Consider the following 16,260-nt stretch of genomic DNA (forward strand, 5'->3'; position numbering starts at 1 on the left):
TCTTGTTCTGTCTTGCATCACTCAAATAAAAAAAGAAACTACACTGCAAAACAGGAACAATATAAAAACTAAGGTTTGGGATTAAAACGGGTATGCAGAACTGGTGATAAGAAGCATTTTACTTAGCAATTGTACTTGAAATATACTTTAAGTTTTTCACATTTCTGGGTAAATTTTCCTCAGAATCTTAAGGGAATTTTCAAGAAATTTGGTGGATATTTTCAGGGAATTTCAGGGTAAGTTTCTGGTGAATTTTAGAGGGAAATTTCATATATTTTCCTGGAAATTTTCAGGACGTTGAGAATAATATTCCTGGACACAGAATATTCCTTAAAACTTTTAGAAAGTTTCAAATAAGTTCCAGAGGATTTTCTAGAAGTTTTTCTTGGTTTTTCTGGTTAATGTCTTTTAGGAAAATTTCACTGGGATTTTTTTTGCACATTTTTTAAAATCTCATAGAGGGTTGACATATGGCAGTGTGTGCTACTTTAACACAGGATGGGGCCTGATCATCCCCAGCTGGGTCACCTGGGTGAGTGTACTTAACCCTAACCCATTCACTGACTACATGTCAGTGCACCATCTTTGAAGCAAAGATCAGTTTTGCAAAGACAGCTTTTGGTATATGTTGAGTTTTTACAATGTTCAGAACTTTTATTATTATTATTACTACTATTATCATTATTATTTATAGTAGTTATCTTAATAATAATTTTGTGAGAGACTGCTATAAACTCCTCTGTAGGCTTTATTAATACTTGTACTTTCTTGTGCATTAGAGGCAAGAATATCAGAGAGAGGCCGTCAGTTTACTGTAACAGCGTGTATTAAAACCTTCATGTATGTATGATGATGATAAATGACTGGAGATGTGGCAGAGAAAAAAAAAATCCCTCCGTCCACTTTTGGTTTTTGGTTCCCACTTTATACGCTGTAACACTAAGTTTATTCTAATAAACGTTTCAACAGGTATTAAGGGAGGTGTGGTTACAGTCATTGTGTGGGGTTGGCTCTGGCAGTGGTGGGACTCATAAATTTCCATGGGCCCCAGAGCTCCTGCACACGGCCCTGGTTATGAACCTTCGGGTCAATAAAAGGTCAATTACAGTGTCTAAGGGAGTGGCTACTCACCTCTGTTCTGTCTTTATAGGAAAATAAAAGTTTCGCGCGAGCTTCCTGGATGATGCAACAAAAAGCCCTGGTTTCAGACTCGACAGCCGACAATACATAATGTTCAGAAACACGCGCCTCCCCCTCTTCCCTTCTCCTCCTTCTCTCTAAGAAAGGAAACTGCTCTGTAACAAAACCAGAAGGACTCTATCGACTCCAGACAGTTGTCTGACCGCGGGAAGAGCATCTCCAAGCCTTCATACGTGTCAACATGGAAGAAGCACTGGCGCCTTTGAGGAAAGCTGTGAGGGAGCAGGTGAGACATTATGAAAGGTTACTCACCTGCCAAAACCGAGAGAGACAAACCAAAGCTGGACAGCGTCCACTTTTGCAGCATATATCGACTACTAATGCACCGTAGACTTGTTTCTTTAGTTTGTTCATTGAAAAACCAAAAGATTATTTCTACGTTTAGATTCAGCTGTAATGATTTAAAGAAATTACACCACCATACAGAAAAGTAGCATATAAGAAGCAGGGACTAACTATATTTAGCTTTTTTAGTTTTTGACCATCATAAAAAAAAATGTCAGATTTTCCAGGCAAAATTCTACATTGCGTGCAACATGCACATTTTCCCCCAAAAGACTAAGCAATACAAACCGGATGTGGTCAAAACTAAAGCGAAAGTTAAAAGTTCTGGCTGCAAATTGCAATTTATTCCTTTGATAGTATATTAAATGAATCGTAACTGGATTAAACAATTAAAAACTACAGTTAGCTAATCAGTCATTTCAGTAAAAAAAAGGTTCCTGAAACACAAAAATTATAAATTAAGATGTAATATTAAGTGAAAATGCAAACCCCGTTAAAACCTGTCAGCTACCATACCAACGTGAATAAATAGAAGTCCTACATCAAATATCTGGGAATCCTTTAATTATTTTTATACCAACATTTGCAGACAAATCTCCACACAATGTCTAAATTGTGCAAAAATCTTGGCAACAATTCAGAAAGGTTTGTCAAATAATATGAGTTTTAAATCAAGATTAATCTCCCCTTTCTATTCTGCATTTAAAATTGTTTTAATTTTGGATTTTTCTTGTCTTGTGTAAAATTGAAAACATGGGCATTTGAATTCCTGTTTCGATGCAGGCCTGCTTTTATTCCAAAAGAGCATAACAGAATTCAGGTAGACAGAATTATAGCTTAACCAGGGAAAAAGACACTTGTTATGAATTGAAGGGAAAATAACTGAGTGGTAGGTTTTTGATAACAAAAGGGGAGAAGATGCTTGACTTGTTTACTGAGTTGCCTGTGATTTTCATACACCAAAATCAGGCATAAAGGAGCAGTGGTGGACTTATTTTACATCACTGTGGCTGCAAGGAGATGCTGCTGTGGCTTAACCAAAGTGCACTGTAAAATGACAATAAAGCATGTGGTCAATGCAATAAGAATTTTTTAAATGCACTAAATAAAGACATAAATCTTGATTTTAAAATGTTAACACATTAATGAATGTGTGAAGAATATTTTAACTGGAAGGCAGACTAAAACTCTTGCTGTCATAGAGCTAGCAGTGAGTTAAAGCTAATAGGAACACATACCTGTTCACACATTTTACCAATTTATTCTCCGCTAGTTTCCACTGAAAGCCACAGAGCTCTGTAACTATCTGTGGATGAGGAAAAACATGTCATAGGCTGCAATCTTAAAATTGTTTTAAGTACAAAACTATGGTGGCCTGGGAGTGCAATACAAAATGTTAAAGTGTGGCATTTTTACAAAACTTGAAACAAATTTACAAAGTCAGATGTAGAAGTACTAAACACTCTTAGAAACTTAACATGAATTTACAAAGGTAGAAATAAAACCCAAAGTCTGAAACACTTTTACAAAACTTTAAAAAAAGGAACAAAGTCGTATATCTGTAAGTGTTCTACAAGTTGTGATTTTGTTTTGTTTTTTTTTTTATTCAAAATATGTTTCATGAAATGTAAAAAAAAGTTTTTTGTTTTAAAGGGTTTGAGACTTTGTAAGTGGACCTTTTACAAATTTGCCTTGTAGAATGTAAATACGCACATGTTAATTTGTTTTATGAAATGTAAGAATGTTGGTTAATTTTCATTTATTTCAAGCTTTGTTGCACCTCCAGACCACTGTACAAAATTCTTCACAACAGCATTTGAAATCCAGAGTTTATCACAAATAAATCATATCAACATTAAAAGACTTATCATCTTACCCTATCTCATTTAAAAAATATGCCTTTATCTTAAAGACTGGAGTTATTACCCAGCTGCTATAGGAATAAAAACTCAGTGTGAAAGGGTTACTGGATGAGCTGCTATGTTGTCTAACTGTATGTGTGACATGAAGCTAAAGAATGGTATTTGTCCTCAGGGTGATCTGGTGCAGCAGTTGAAGGAAAAAGGCGCCACAGAGCAGGAGATGAGCAAGGCCGTTGCTGAGCTGAAAGCCAGGAAGAAGATCCTTGAAGCAAAGGCTGGTTTCATAATGGCTGGAAGCTCTTTGTTTCACTTTCTGTATGTGTAATGTTGGCTTAACATATAATAATTCACCTTCCTGTGCAGGAGCTCGCCCTGCAACCCAAAGATGACATGCTGGACAGAGCAAAGATGGAGGACACCTTCAAGAGGAGGTTCTTCTACGATCAGGCTTTTGCCATTTATGGAGGTAAAGGAATGATGAAGATGCTTGAATTGAAGTCACAGGGAGTATGCATGGACTAATCTTTGATGGGGTTGTTTCTTAGGTGTCAGCGGCCTGATTGACTTTGGCCCTGTGGGCTGTGCTGTGAAGAACAACATCCTGCAGGAGTGGAGGAATCACTTTGTCCATGAGGAGCAGATCCTGGAGATCGACTGCACCATGCTCACCCCAGAGCCTGTCCTCAAGTAGATGACAAAACCCCCTCATTTGTTTTATTATTATTTAAAGTTTTCATGCAAATCGAAATTGAATTAGACTTGTCTTAAACCTCTGCCTCCCTGCAGGACGTCAGGTCATGTGGATAAATTTGCTGATTACATGGTGAAAGATGCCAAAACGGGGGATTGTTTCCGCGCTGACCACCTCCTCAAAGGTGACCTCTTTTTTCCTTCATCATTATGTTTCTAAAGGATTTAAATAAGACCCACCTCATCCAACACCTCCTCCACCAGCTCTCCATTATTTACCTTCATTGCTAGGAAGGTGTCAGATTTCACCCCTAAAGGAAGGACTAACTATAAAATCTATAGGCCAAATGCATGATTCTTTGAAATGTTTCTGCATTTATTTGAAACCTGCTTTTACAAAATCAGAATCATAGATTAGAATACCCCTCCAGATTTTGTTGAAATATTTCCTCTTTTCAAATTCTTCCCTGAAGAATAGCTTGTGTGCAGGTTGTTACCTGCCTTAGCCGAACATCCTCAGTGAGCTGAAATTGAGTGGTGGAGGCAGGGGCGGGGCACCAGTTCAAGTGTCATGAGTGACTGGTTTTTCTGGTGTTCCTTACTCTACGTTCTGTCAGTACAGACATGAACACATGGAGTATGTAAGGTGTGCAGTGACATAACTCATTTTTACATCTTGCAGAAGCATGCAAAGGAAGATGAAAGAAAGTGCTGATGTAGGGTTTTTAATCTGGATCTAAATATGTCTATACATGATAAATTTAGGTTTTAAACTTTGGAATAATCAGTCATGTCATCTCTGTACATTTTTGCAAAACAAAGTCCAATGAAGAATGCAAAGAATATTTTGTATTTAATATTGACTATATTTTAATCACTGTCAAAGTTTCATTTGTCTGTCTGTTAATGTATGTGTTTAAAAATTGAACTGACATCCAACTGTGTAGGATTTTTGAAAAGTTTCAGTGAGGATTTCTGGAAAATATCCAAGGCCGCCACTTTGAATTATATTCTATTTTGTTTGATGCATTATCAGACATTTTATCTTTTAAAATGGTTTGAAATTTTCCCCAGAAGTTTTTTGGATTATTTTAAGAATTTTTGGAATGTTCTCAAGAATTTTCCTTGATAGGCCTAGGAATTTTCACAGGAATTGATGAAAATTTTATTAAGAATTTTTAAGTTTTGGGGAATTTTCAGACATCGCCAAGAAATATTCTGAAATGTTTCCTGGATGTTTCCTGAAAATTGCAATTTTAAAATGTTTGCTCTGGAATTTTGGAAATAATTCTGGGAGTTTTTTGGAAAGTTTATTAAGAATTTTCTCTGGCTTTAAACGTAATTTTCTTTTGAATTTTAAAGAAAATTTTGCAAACAATTCCAAAGAATACTCTGGAATATGTTTAATTTTTTAAAGGACCTTTCTCAGGAAAGTGTCAGATATTTTCTCAAGCACCTAGGGAAATTGTCTTGTCACTGAATATTCCCCACAAATATTCTGGAATATTCTTAAAATTTTCTATAAAGTTTCCCAGGAATTTTTAAAAATTATTTAATGAATTTTAGAAATTTTCTTGAAAGTTTTCCTTGATAGGCTTCCCAAGATTTTCTCGGGAAATTGAGAAAATGTTCTTTGGATTTTTTTTTTTTTTTTTTACTTTCCAGGGAATTTTCAGACATTTCTATGAAATATTGTGGGATGCCGCCTGAAGTTTTTCTAAAAATTTGCAATTTTTCCAGAATATCCTGAGGAATCTTGGAGAGTTTGCAGATATATCATAATAATATTAATCTCTGTCAGCTGTAGGTGTGTGTATTCAATAGAAACAACCTTGAATTATTCATGATTTTATTTAAGTTCCCAATGGAATTTCATGAATTCTTTTTGAATATTTTTGAAAGTTTGCCTGGAATTTTTTTGGAATTTTTCTTTAAATTATGATATATTTATTCTGGAAATATTTTGGAATGTTTGTGGTGAATTTTCCTAGGCTTTAAAGGTAATTTTCTTTTACATTTTAAGGACAGTGTCATGAGAAAATTTTGGAAATTTTGCGACCTTTAGACTTGAACTGTGTTGCTGAGTCTTTTTGTTGATTGTATCACCCTAGCAACTATTAGATTGTCTGTTTCCTCACAGCTCACTTGGGAAAACTGATTAAAGATGAGAAATGTTCACCAGAGAAGGCAGCTGAGATGGAAGATGTCATCACTCAGGTGAGAGCTTGACAATACTGTTTTACACACACTCACAAACACAGTCATATCTGAAATAGTTGGATTTATTGTACAGAAGAACTTGGTTGGAAACAGTCCTCGAGTGTTTGTTTTTGTTCCAGATGGACAACTACACCCAGCAGGAACTGGCTGATCTGTTTGTGAAATACAACGTCAAGTCCCCTTCCACAGGAAATGACCTCACACCTCCTGTCGCCTTCAACCTGATGTTCCAGACATCCATCGGACCGGGAGGGAACACCCCTGGGTACTGATCAGTTTAACATCCATCATAAAGGTCTAACATTTGATTAGTAGTTGATGTGTTAAAGTCAGGTTTTAATTTCTTTGCAGATATCTGAGGCCTGAAACAGCTCAGGGAATGTTTCTCAACTTCAAACGCTTGCTGGAGTTTAACCAGGGGAGACTTCCCTTTGGTGCTTCTCAGATTGGAAACTCCTTCAGGAATGAGATCTCGCCTCGCTCTGGACTCATCCGTGTCAGGTATCTGTGTCACAACATCCCACCTTTTTAAATCAAATCCTAACAAAAGTGGAGTGGAATTTCAATTTAAGTTTCTTGCAGAGAGTTCACCATGGCAGAGATCGAGTTCTTTGTGGACCCCAATGAAAAAGTACACCCTAAATTCTCAAACGTGGCAGACCTGGAGATCATGCTGTTCTCCTCCAAGGCTCAGACCAGCGGCCAGCCTGCACAGGTCATGAGGCTGGGAGATGCTGTGGAGCAGGTCAGAAATAATTACAGTGTCTTATGATTATTATATAAAAGATACCAGGGCTTAGACTGACAATAAAACTGTTGAAAGTTAACCCTCATTCAATAATAAAATGTAGAGATGGGTCATGGTTTTAAGATTCAAAGTGATGGTGGTGCTTTGTTTCCATTGCTTTTACCTGCTCCTGGTTGTAATGCTGTCCCACTGCCAGATGGGGGCTGTATCACATCTAAAAGCTGTTTGTTAAGCATACATCCACCCACAGAAGCATAGTTAAATAGACTGTAGAGGCTAATAAATTACTTTGGCATCTCTTTACTCAAGAATTATCTGCTTTAGTCAAAACTGTTAAACGTTGAGTGTAACTTCCACCACCAGGGGGCTCCCAATCAAAACAACGAACTGCACTCCATAAGGTGTGCTATATTAAGAAAAAGTACATTTATCTTTTTGTTTCATTCATGAATTTTACATTATGAGGGAGAAAAGCTGTTAAAAATACCAGAAAGCATTCTGTGATTACTTGCAGCACAAAGTAGGAAGGTCACTTTCAACAGCTTTTCTCCCTGATTAGGTACAATTCATCCATGAAATGAAAAAAGGTGGTTCACTGTTTCGTAAATACACCTCACAGACTTCACATTTTATTGAATGGTCCACAATTCAAAATAAGAAGCAAGCTGCAGAGGCAGAGGGAGCTGTGCAGTGCTGATTCAGTGGGGCTGCACTGTTACAGGGAGAGCTTGTGCAAAAGAAAATACAGTGGGAATAATTGTGGTCAATCACGACTAAGAACTCCGAAATCTGAATGAGATACAGCAACAGAACAGCAGCTTCTAGTAATAGTTTACTACAAGCATGACATCCAGTGTTCAAGGCATAACAGTGTTGTGGCTGGCACCATGCTGAGACACAGACTGTCTCTTTCAACTCTCTTTTCCTGTTTAACTTTATTTAACCCGGTAGTCCAACAGAATAACATCAAATACAGCAAACATGAAAGTCAAACATGAGAGACAAAAGGATAAAAGCAGCTGAATGAAGCAGTCACAAATGGCCTTTTAACATAGTTTTAAAATGAACCCGTGAGACTAGATTTTTTAAATGTAAGATGCTCCGCAAGTTATTCCAGGTCCAGGGAGCAAAATAGGCAAAGGCTCTTTAGCTACCTAGTTCAGAGGAACCCTTGGCGTCTGTTGTGTCCAACAAATTGTTTAAGAAGCTTCACGTGCCTATGGGATTGATCAAATTGGTTTGGCATCTTATCAAAATGTGTTTACAAAAGGAGATTCTGAAATAACAGTAGTATGAATATTAACATGTTACTGTGGTTTTGACATTATAAAAAGAAATCGTAACATCATCCATTTTTATAGCAATATAGTAACAATGAATGTAACTGATATATTTGTTTCACTGTCATCACAACATCTGTGAACCTCTTCTCTTGTGCTTTAGGGTGTGATAAATAATTCCGTTTTGGGTTACTTCATTGGAAGAATCTACCTCTACCTCATCAAAGTGGGTCTGTCCAAAGATAAAGTGCGTTTCCGTCAGCACATGGAGAATGAGATGGCTCACTACGCTTGTGACTGCTGGGACGCTGAGTCCAAAACCTCCTATGTATGTTCTTTTCTCTCTTTTATTTATACACTCAAACTGAGAGGTTAAATAGTTAAAACATGAGGCAGGACAGGTTTGTTTGTCTCCCTCAGGGCTGGATAGAGATCGTGGGCTGTGCTGACCGCTCCTGCTATGACCTGTCATGTCACACCAGAGCCACCGGGGTCGCTTTGGTGGCTGAAAAACCCCTGAAGCAACCCATATCCTTTAGAGAGATAACATTTAAGAATTTAAACATCCATTCTGCAATTAATCCAACTGGGCACAGGCATCCTGCAAAATTGTCTGATATGTTGTCTGAACAGATATATTTCCACTAGGAGTCGCCAAAGCTCAGTAAAACTAAGCCTCGCCATTGCCAGGCCGAACCACAGAATTGTCTAAGTCCCTGACAAACCCAGAGATTGAGACCCTCCCCAGTTATGATTTATTGATGATATCAGTGCATGTGTGTTGGGTGAGTAGCATTGGTGCTAGAATCCAGACTAACTTTTACCTCATTTTGGAGCTGAAAAATGTGTTGAACTATTAGTGGGTTCTGATATTCAAATTACTCATTCATGCCACTTTTTAACCCCTTTTCATCACTGTTTCTGCACATTTTTCCACAGTTTTGATTACATTTGACCCATTTTTGCCTCTTTAAACAGATTTTTGCCATTTGCCACTTTTAACCTCCTTCTGCTACTTTAAACCCCTCCATGCTATGTTAGCTGCCCAATTTTGCTCCTGTGACCCAAACATTGCCTATTTTCATCCATTTCTGCTTCTTTTTACCCATTTTGCTACTTTTTTACCGCTTTTCAACATTTTTTGCCAAATGTTATCCCATTATTGGCTTTTCTTAACCAATATTTGCCCCATTTTGTTTCTTTGAATCCATTTTTGCCAAATTTGTACCCATATTGGCCACTCTGTAAACACTTGTCGCCACTTTTTCTCCTAGTTTTTGCCACTTTTAACCCATTTTTGCCAATTTTTACCTTTCTGTCTCTTTCACATTTATTTCAAGGTCACATATTTTGCAAAATACACTTTTTCAGGCTTTTCTAACAAAAACTTGTGCCATTTTCTGAAATGTTGGGGGGTGGTTTGGGGGGTGGGGGGGTGTCAGTCTTATTCTTTGATGGATTGTGAACAGGCCAGGGGCACATATTTTTGCTAGAAAAGCCTGAGAAAGTACACTTTGCGTAATAGGTGAACTTTAATTTGTTCACTGTTTATACTAGCAAATTATATTCCTCCATTTTACTCCTTAACTTTTCCGTACAAAGTTGTAAATGTCGTCCAGTTCGACCCTAAAAGAGGACCCATTGGAACAACCTACAAGAAGGATGCTAAGATTATCCTGGATTACATGGCTGCCTGTGATGAATGCTACATCACTGATCAAGAGAAGCTACTTGAAGAGAAAGGGTAATGTTACAATTAAAAAAATCTGTCAGGTTTATGTTTTTTGTTTTCTATATATTCCAAATGTATCCTCTGTTTTTGTGTTAATGTGTGTAGGGAGTTCAGCATTGAGACAGGAGGCCAGACTTTTAAGATAACCAAAGACATGGTAGGTGTGAAGAGGTTCCAGAAAACTCTGCATGGTAAGAGCTGACACCAAACAAGCCCCTGAGCTAACACAGTGACTCGTTCATGTGGGAAAATAACCTTCTCTTTTTTCCCACAGTGGAGGAGATTGTTCCCAATGTAATCGAGCCGTCCTTTGGCATTGGCAGGATCATGTACTCTATCTTCGAGCATTCGTTCCACGTCCGGGAGGGAGATGAACAGAGGGTGGTAAGAAGGCTTAAAAACAAAACAATGAGGAACTTTCACATTTTTGATAAGTTTTACTCTTCCTATGATGTTTAATTTTTAAAATTCAGTTTCAATTTTTGTCTTTTTCTTGTCTAGTATTTCAGCTTTCCTCCTAATGTAGCTCCATACAAATGCTCCATCCTTCCTCTGAGCCACAACCCAGAGTTTGGGCCATTTGTTCAGAAGCTATGTAAGTCTTATTTCAGCTTTAAGTTAGCTTGAAGACAATGTTTGACATTTTGGGAAACTCTTTTATAACATTTGGCTGTAAAATTAGCCAGTTAGCACCACTTCTGTATCACATGATTGCACTGCACAGGAAAAGGAAGACAGGAGTATGTACTGAATGTTCCTATCTGACACAACTTTCTTTAGATTGTCTATAAAGCACAATCAAACTCTTCCTGATTATATATAACATATAACTATATAAGCTCAAACAGCATGGTGCAGTTTGCCACTATCAATGTAAACAAACAGAATTCAGATAGCATCGAGACTGTCTCTATCATAGAGTAAATGTTTGAGTGGCCAACTCCAATGTTTTCTTTAAATACATATAGAATATAATAGTCTACTACCATGGCACACCAAATGGATTTGTTTCACGCACCCATCTGGAAAACAACTCACACAGCGTTTGGGAAAGGGCAGAGCCTTTAAAAAAAAAACTCGGAGTGTGATTGGATGGACATTCTGTCTGTCACATGTTTACGGGCCAATCAGAGCAACAAAACACGTGTCGTAGCCACTATCGAGGAGCAAACTCCATACAGAACTGCAAAACACAAACCATGGCGAATGTAGACATGTCAGTACAGGACTTTTGTCATTTTTGAAACGAAAACAGCTCACTGCTGTTCTTGGTTCTTCCTTTAATGAAGAAATGTCATCAAGTTCTGATAAAACTGGTGCTTTAGCAGCATCCACGCTAATGTCTTCCATCATAATTGCACCGGTCTCTTGTTGCTGCTTGTATACGTCACGGCTCCGCCGCGCCAGAAAGTACTGCCCCTCGTCGCTGATTGGTCCTGTCACTTTCTAACCGGGCCCAATCAGTTCAGACGGGAGCTTTGCAGGATGGATTCGCCAGTGAGAAACACAGAAACAGGCGTATCCATCTGCTTTGCAAGATTAGTAGTCTACAGGAGGGAAAACTTTAAGCTTCAGATATTAGAAGGCCTAGCAAAAATTATGTAAGCACAGTTGTCACCGCAATGTGCTGCCTGTCAAAAACAACATGCTAACATATTACCTATGGACTTAGACAGTATATACAGTGACTATAAAAAGCATTCACCCCTTGGATGTTTTACCCTTTAATTGGTTTTATAAATGATTCATGGTCAATATAATTTGGCTTTTTTGACAAATGTTTTACAAAAAAAATCTTTAATATCAAAGTGATAACAGATTTCTGCAAAGTAATGTAAATTGAATAGAAATATGTAAAAATGTAAAATAAGTGATTGCATAAAGTGACTGACCTAATTCAAGCCGACATTTCTTTGTGAAATGGGGATAACCTGAGTGCAGTGAATGTGTCTTAAGTGATTGTAGTCTAAATACATATGTGCCTGGAAGGTTCAGTCCCTGTTCAATTAGTATTCCTGGGTACCATTATACCATGTAGACAAAAGAACACTCCAAGCAACTCAAAGAAAAGTTTATTAAAAAGTATAAGTCAGAGGATGGATACAGAAAAAAATCCAAGGCACTGAACATTCCCCAGAGTTCAGTTAAATTCATCATCAAGAAATGGAAGAAATATGGCACATGTGTAAATCTGCCTAGATCAGGCCATCCTCACAAACTGAGTGAGCGTGCAAGAAGGAGACTAGTGAGAGAGGCCACCTATGACTAGACACCTGTGACTACTCTGAAGGAGTTACAAGCTTCAGCAGCTGAGATGGGAGGGACTCTGCATACAACAACTGTTGCCCAGTGTTATTCATCAGTCAAAGCTTTGTGGGAGAGAGGCAAGTAGAAAGCCTGGCAGAGCTTGAGCAATTTTGCAAAGAAGAATGAAGTAAAATTTCAGTGTCCACATGTGCAAGCCTGATTGAGACTTAACTCAGACTCAGAGCTGTGATTACTGCCGAGGGTGCATCTACTAAATACTGACTTGAAGGAGGTGAATTTTTATGCAATCACTTGTTTCACATTACATATTTCTATTTGATTGACATTCCTTTGCATAAATCCTTTTTCACTTTGATATTAAAGAGGTTTTTGTAATTCTTTTGATAAAGAAATCCAAATTATCTTGACCAATGAAAAGGTAAAACATCTAAGGGGTTTAATAGTTTTATAGGCACTGTGTGTTTAATGCCTTTAAACATTAGTGTATTTAAATTGGGTACTAATTTTTCCTTTTCTTTGTCTTCTTCAAGCTGAGGACATGACTAAAAATGGCGTGTCTCACAAAGTGGATGACTCTTCAGGATCCATTGGGAGGCGCTACGCCAGGTGGGATGAGATCGGCATTGGGTTTGGAATCACTGTCGACTTTGACACAGTGAAGAAGACGCCTCACACCGCCACGCTGAGAGAGCGCGACTCTATGAGGCAGATCAGGGCTGAGGTAGAACGAGCCACTAACTTTAATCAGCAAAAATATGAATACAGTTTCACATTTGGTGTTTTTTGTGCTCTAATACACAAAATATATTGCAGATTTCTGAGCTGCCAGGGGTTGTTCGAGATCTGGCCTTGGGTGTTTTGACATGGGCAGAGGTGGAGGAGAAGTACCCCATCTTTGAAGGACAGGAGAGCAGCAAGAAGGAGTAACAAACTGGGACTCAATAAAAATTTTACATCCCAAAAATAGCAATATTTTTAAAACAAAGAGCTTATTAGCTTTGTGAATATCATACGCTTTTATACAACGGTCAAAACTATTTCTTTCATGGGATGTATGATTATGATGTATGATTGTGATTGAGCTTGCACACTGATAGGAGGAAAACTCAAGCATACACAAACATGCTAACTAGGGCTTAGACATCAGTCCTCTGTGGACTCGCTCCTCACTGTCACCTGAGCAACTGTAAGCTCTCTATGGATGTGAAGCACTGACGATGTTAACGCAGGAAGTAAATACAGCCATGTATGGACTTTAATTTCACTGACATCTATATACTGTATGCTTTGGATATTTTTAGCAGAATAAAACACATTATTCAGACCTTTTTTCTGTGTTCAACTGTTACAGAACCCTCAGCTGTAACATTTACTTTGCATTTCAAGGCATTGTATTTTGCGTTGCTGTCACTAGACGGCACTGTGTGTTGTTTGACAGTGTATTGTAGAGTGTGTGACAGAAAGGCATGGATGTTTGTTGAGTGTGGCTCAAAATAACAACAGGCTTAGACCCTCCCAAACAGATCTGGCAACCCTGAATATGGAAAATAGCAACACAAGTAGAGTTCAGAGATCTTTTTTATTCTGAATCTTAAAAAAAAACAAAAAACAAAACAAAACCCCAAAGTGAAATCCAGGAAGGATGCAAGCAAAATAAGATGACACTATTACATATTTGGGTATTGAAGACACATTAACCCAAAGAAAACAATTTGCAAGTAGTGACAAGAAGGAAATGGGTTCTGCCTCTCAGGGTGGAGATTAAAATTACAAAGATAATTGTATCCTAATAATGAATGGCTGACATTGTGTGACAGTGATTATTCTGCCCTCTTGTTCCGCCCCCCTGTGTGCCAGTGGTCAAAGTATAAATACATCATGTCACCTTTAACCGGTGGCAGCTCCCTCACAGGGAGTCAGAGGGACCCACAGCCCACCCTGCACCCTGCACCCGCCCAGCAGATTAATAGGTTCACTTTATTATAAACTCTTTTATTTGTGAATGTGATTTACATTTCAATATCTCCTTTTGAACTACGACAAAAAAGCTGCTTTTCGTTGCTTCGAGTCCGCAACTGCTTCGTTCAAGGTCAGTATCACAACAGGTGCTGCGGAGGACAAACTGGAGAGCATGACCGAGTGGCATTTCAGCAGCAGGCATCTCAGGCAGACATTGTGAGAAGGAAAAAGGCAAAGATTTATATAGAGCGGGGAAAAATACTTGTGCTCTAACATGCAGGCGGAAAAGACGAATTAAAATGATTTTCCGCTTTAAAAAGTAAAATGATAAACTGTTACAATGCGCAAGAACTAATGAATAAGAGCAGAGGAGTGAGGTTAAAAATAGCACGCAGCTGTACTTTGTTAATGTCTTCACGTCTTCATCAGTGAGACATTTGCTCCTTACAAATTTACAACAAACTCATGTAGATAATTTTAACAATCATTTAACAGCATGGCACGTGACCCAAATGACTGAAGTTGCCTACCTTTAACGCTCTGATATCCTCCAGGTAAAACTCTCGTGCATTTCGCAGATAAGGCGTCGAGGAAAGCAAATTGCAGTACTTTTATGGGCCACTATAGATAAAAATGTCTTTAAAGTGGACTAAATAATGTCAGTGACAAATGAAAGCGTTCAAAGATCAAGTGAATTTATTACTCTGAGAAGCCTAACATTTAATTTTTTCACAGATAGCCTAGAAAGCCTCATCAGAGATCCACGACATGCTAATAAAACATGACTTTGTCAAGCTAGCTTACCGAATTAATAAAGGTTAATGGGCTGCTGCAAGCTTGCCTTTAATGCTGTAAAATAATAAACTGTACCATAAAGAGAGGGTAATACAATCAGAGGATGAGCCATTGTACTTCTGATACTTGAACTGAATCTTTTCTAATGAATTTTAAAGATTTACAACATATTCAAGTTGACTAATGCTATACTCTCATTTAGTAGTTTTGTTTTCAGCCTTGTAGAACTAGAATTTCTAGAACTCCTGGCTCTACTTGGACGCCAGCACTAATGACTCAGACTCGATTGGTTTGCAGAGGAGGTTGAGTTACTAACTAGGGATGTACAATATTGGATTTTTACCCATATCTGATATGTCAGTATGTGAGTCCAAGACATGATGTGCATATTTTTGTGTCTGAATCTATTATTTCCTTTTGAAAAACAAAACCAAAAAAAAAAAAAAAAAAAAAAAAAAAACTATCCATGACAAAGTTTTTTTTCCTCTGGAACCTATCCTGTCTGATTACATTTCCAGTGTATTTGAATAATGTGATTAATTATATATTTTGGCATCTCAAACCCTTAAAATGTCAGGTGGTGTGGCCATCTGAGTAAATGAACTGATTTTTGACACCTTTATAAATGGCATTTTAATTGTGAGAAATTCTAATTAGAATACTTTAGCATGATTTTTGTTTGAAATCTTTGAAATAAACAATTGTTTTTAAAATCAATCATTTTAAAGCTAGTAAGTCATTGAAAAACTTTTGTCCTGAAATTTGCAAGTTCTTAAATGTCACAGCCTTAATCATGGGTATGTTATTTTGAAATGAAGTGATAAAAACAGATTGTGGCATAAAGTATTATCCATTTAACTCCAGCTGACACTCATAGAAAAGTGAAATTGTTTGTTGATCTTTTTCAAGTAAATTTTAAAACATTTCTGTACAGACAAATGTTTCATGACAGGACTACAGCACTGGAACTACTAGATCATTTGGGTTTCCCTCCACTTTTACTGAGGAATACTGTACATATAAGCCTGCTACATTGTGTTCCCACTTTGACAAGAATAAGGATTGATTTATGACTTTTTAGGAAATAAATTAATCACTTTATAGGGTATAATACAATATCTTACAGTGATTCAACTAAACAGTATATGAGTCATATATAGTAGCTGTAGTCATATATAGTATAAAATTAGCTTTGTGGCAAAAATATTTACATGATAATGC

The 16,260-nt window shown here is 37.5% G+C and overlaps 1 protein-coding gene across 1 annotated transcript; it reads left to right on the plus strand.

The window, feature by feature from the left end:
- Window positions 1-1,254: 1,254 nt before the first annotated feature.
- Window positions 1,255-13,609, plus strand: LOC121527284 (glycine--tRNA ligase-like). The gene is made up of 17 exons (XM_041814186.1): window positions 1,255-1,426; window positions 3,520-3,621; window positions 3,711-3,813; window positions 3,893-4,034; window positions 4,134-4,222; window positions 6,178-6,254; window positions 6,377-6,522; window positions 6,609-6,758; window positions 6,840-7,002; window positions 8,449-8,613; window positions 8,706-8,813; window positions 9,884-10,029; window positions 10,123-10,208; window positions 10,292-10,401; window positions 10,519-10,612; window positions 12,816-13,006; window positions 13,099-13,609. The coding sequence occupies exons 1-17, from the start codon at window positions 1,382-1,384 to the stop codon at window positions 13,210-13,212; spliced, it is 2,031 nt and encodes a 676-aa protein (XP_041670120.1). The 5' UTR covers window positions 1,255-1,381; the 3' UTR covers window positions 13,213-13,609.
- Window positions 13,610-16,260: the final 2,651 nt, after the last annotated feature.

The sequence above is a fragment of the Cheilinus undulatus genome, linkage group 19 (genome assembly GCF_018320785.1).
Source record: "Cheilinus undulatus linkage group 19, ASM1832078v1, whole genome shotgun sequence".
NCBI classification, from domain to species: domain Eukaryota; kingdom Metazoa; phylum Chordata; class Actinopteri; order Labriformes; family Labridae; genus Cheilinus; species Cheilinus undulatus.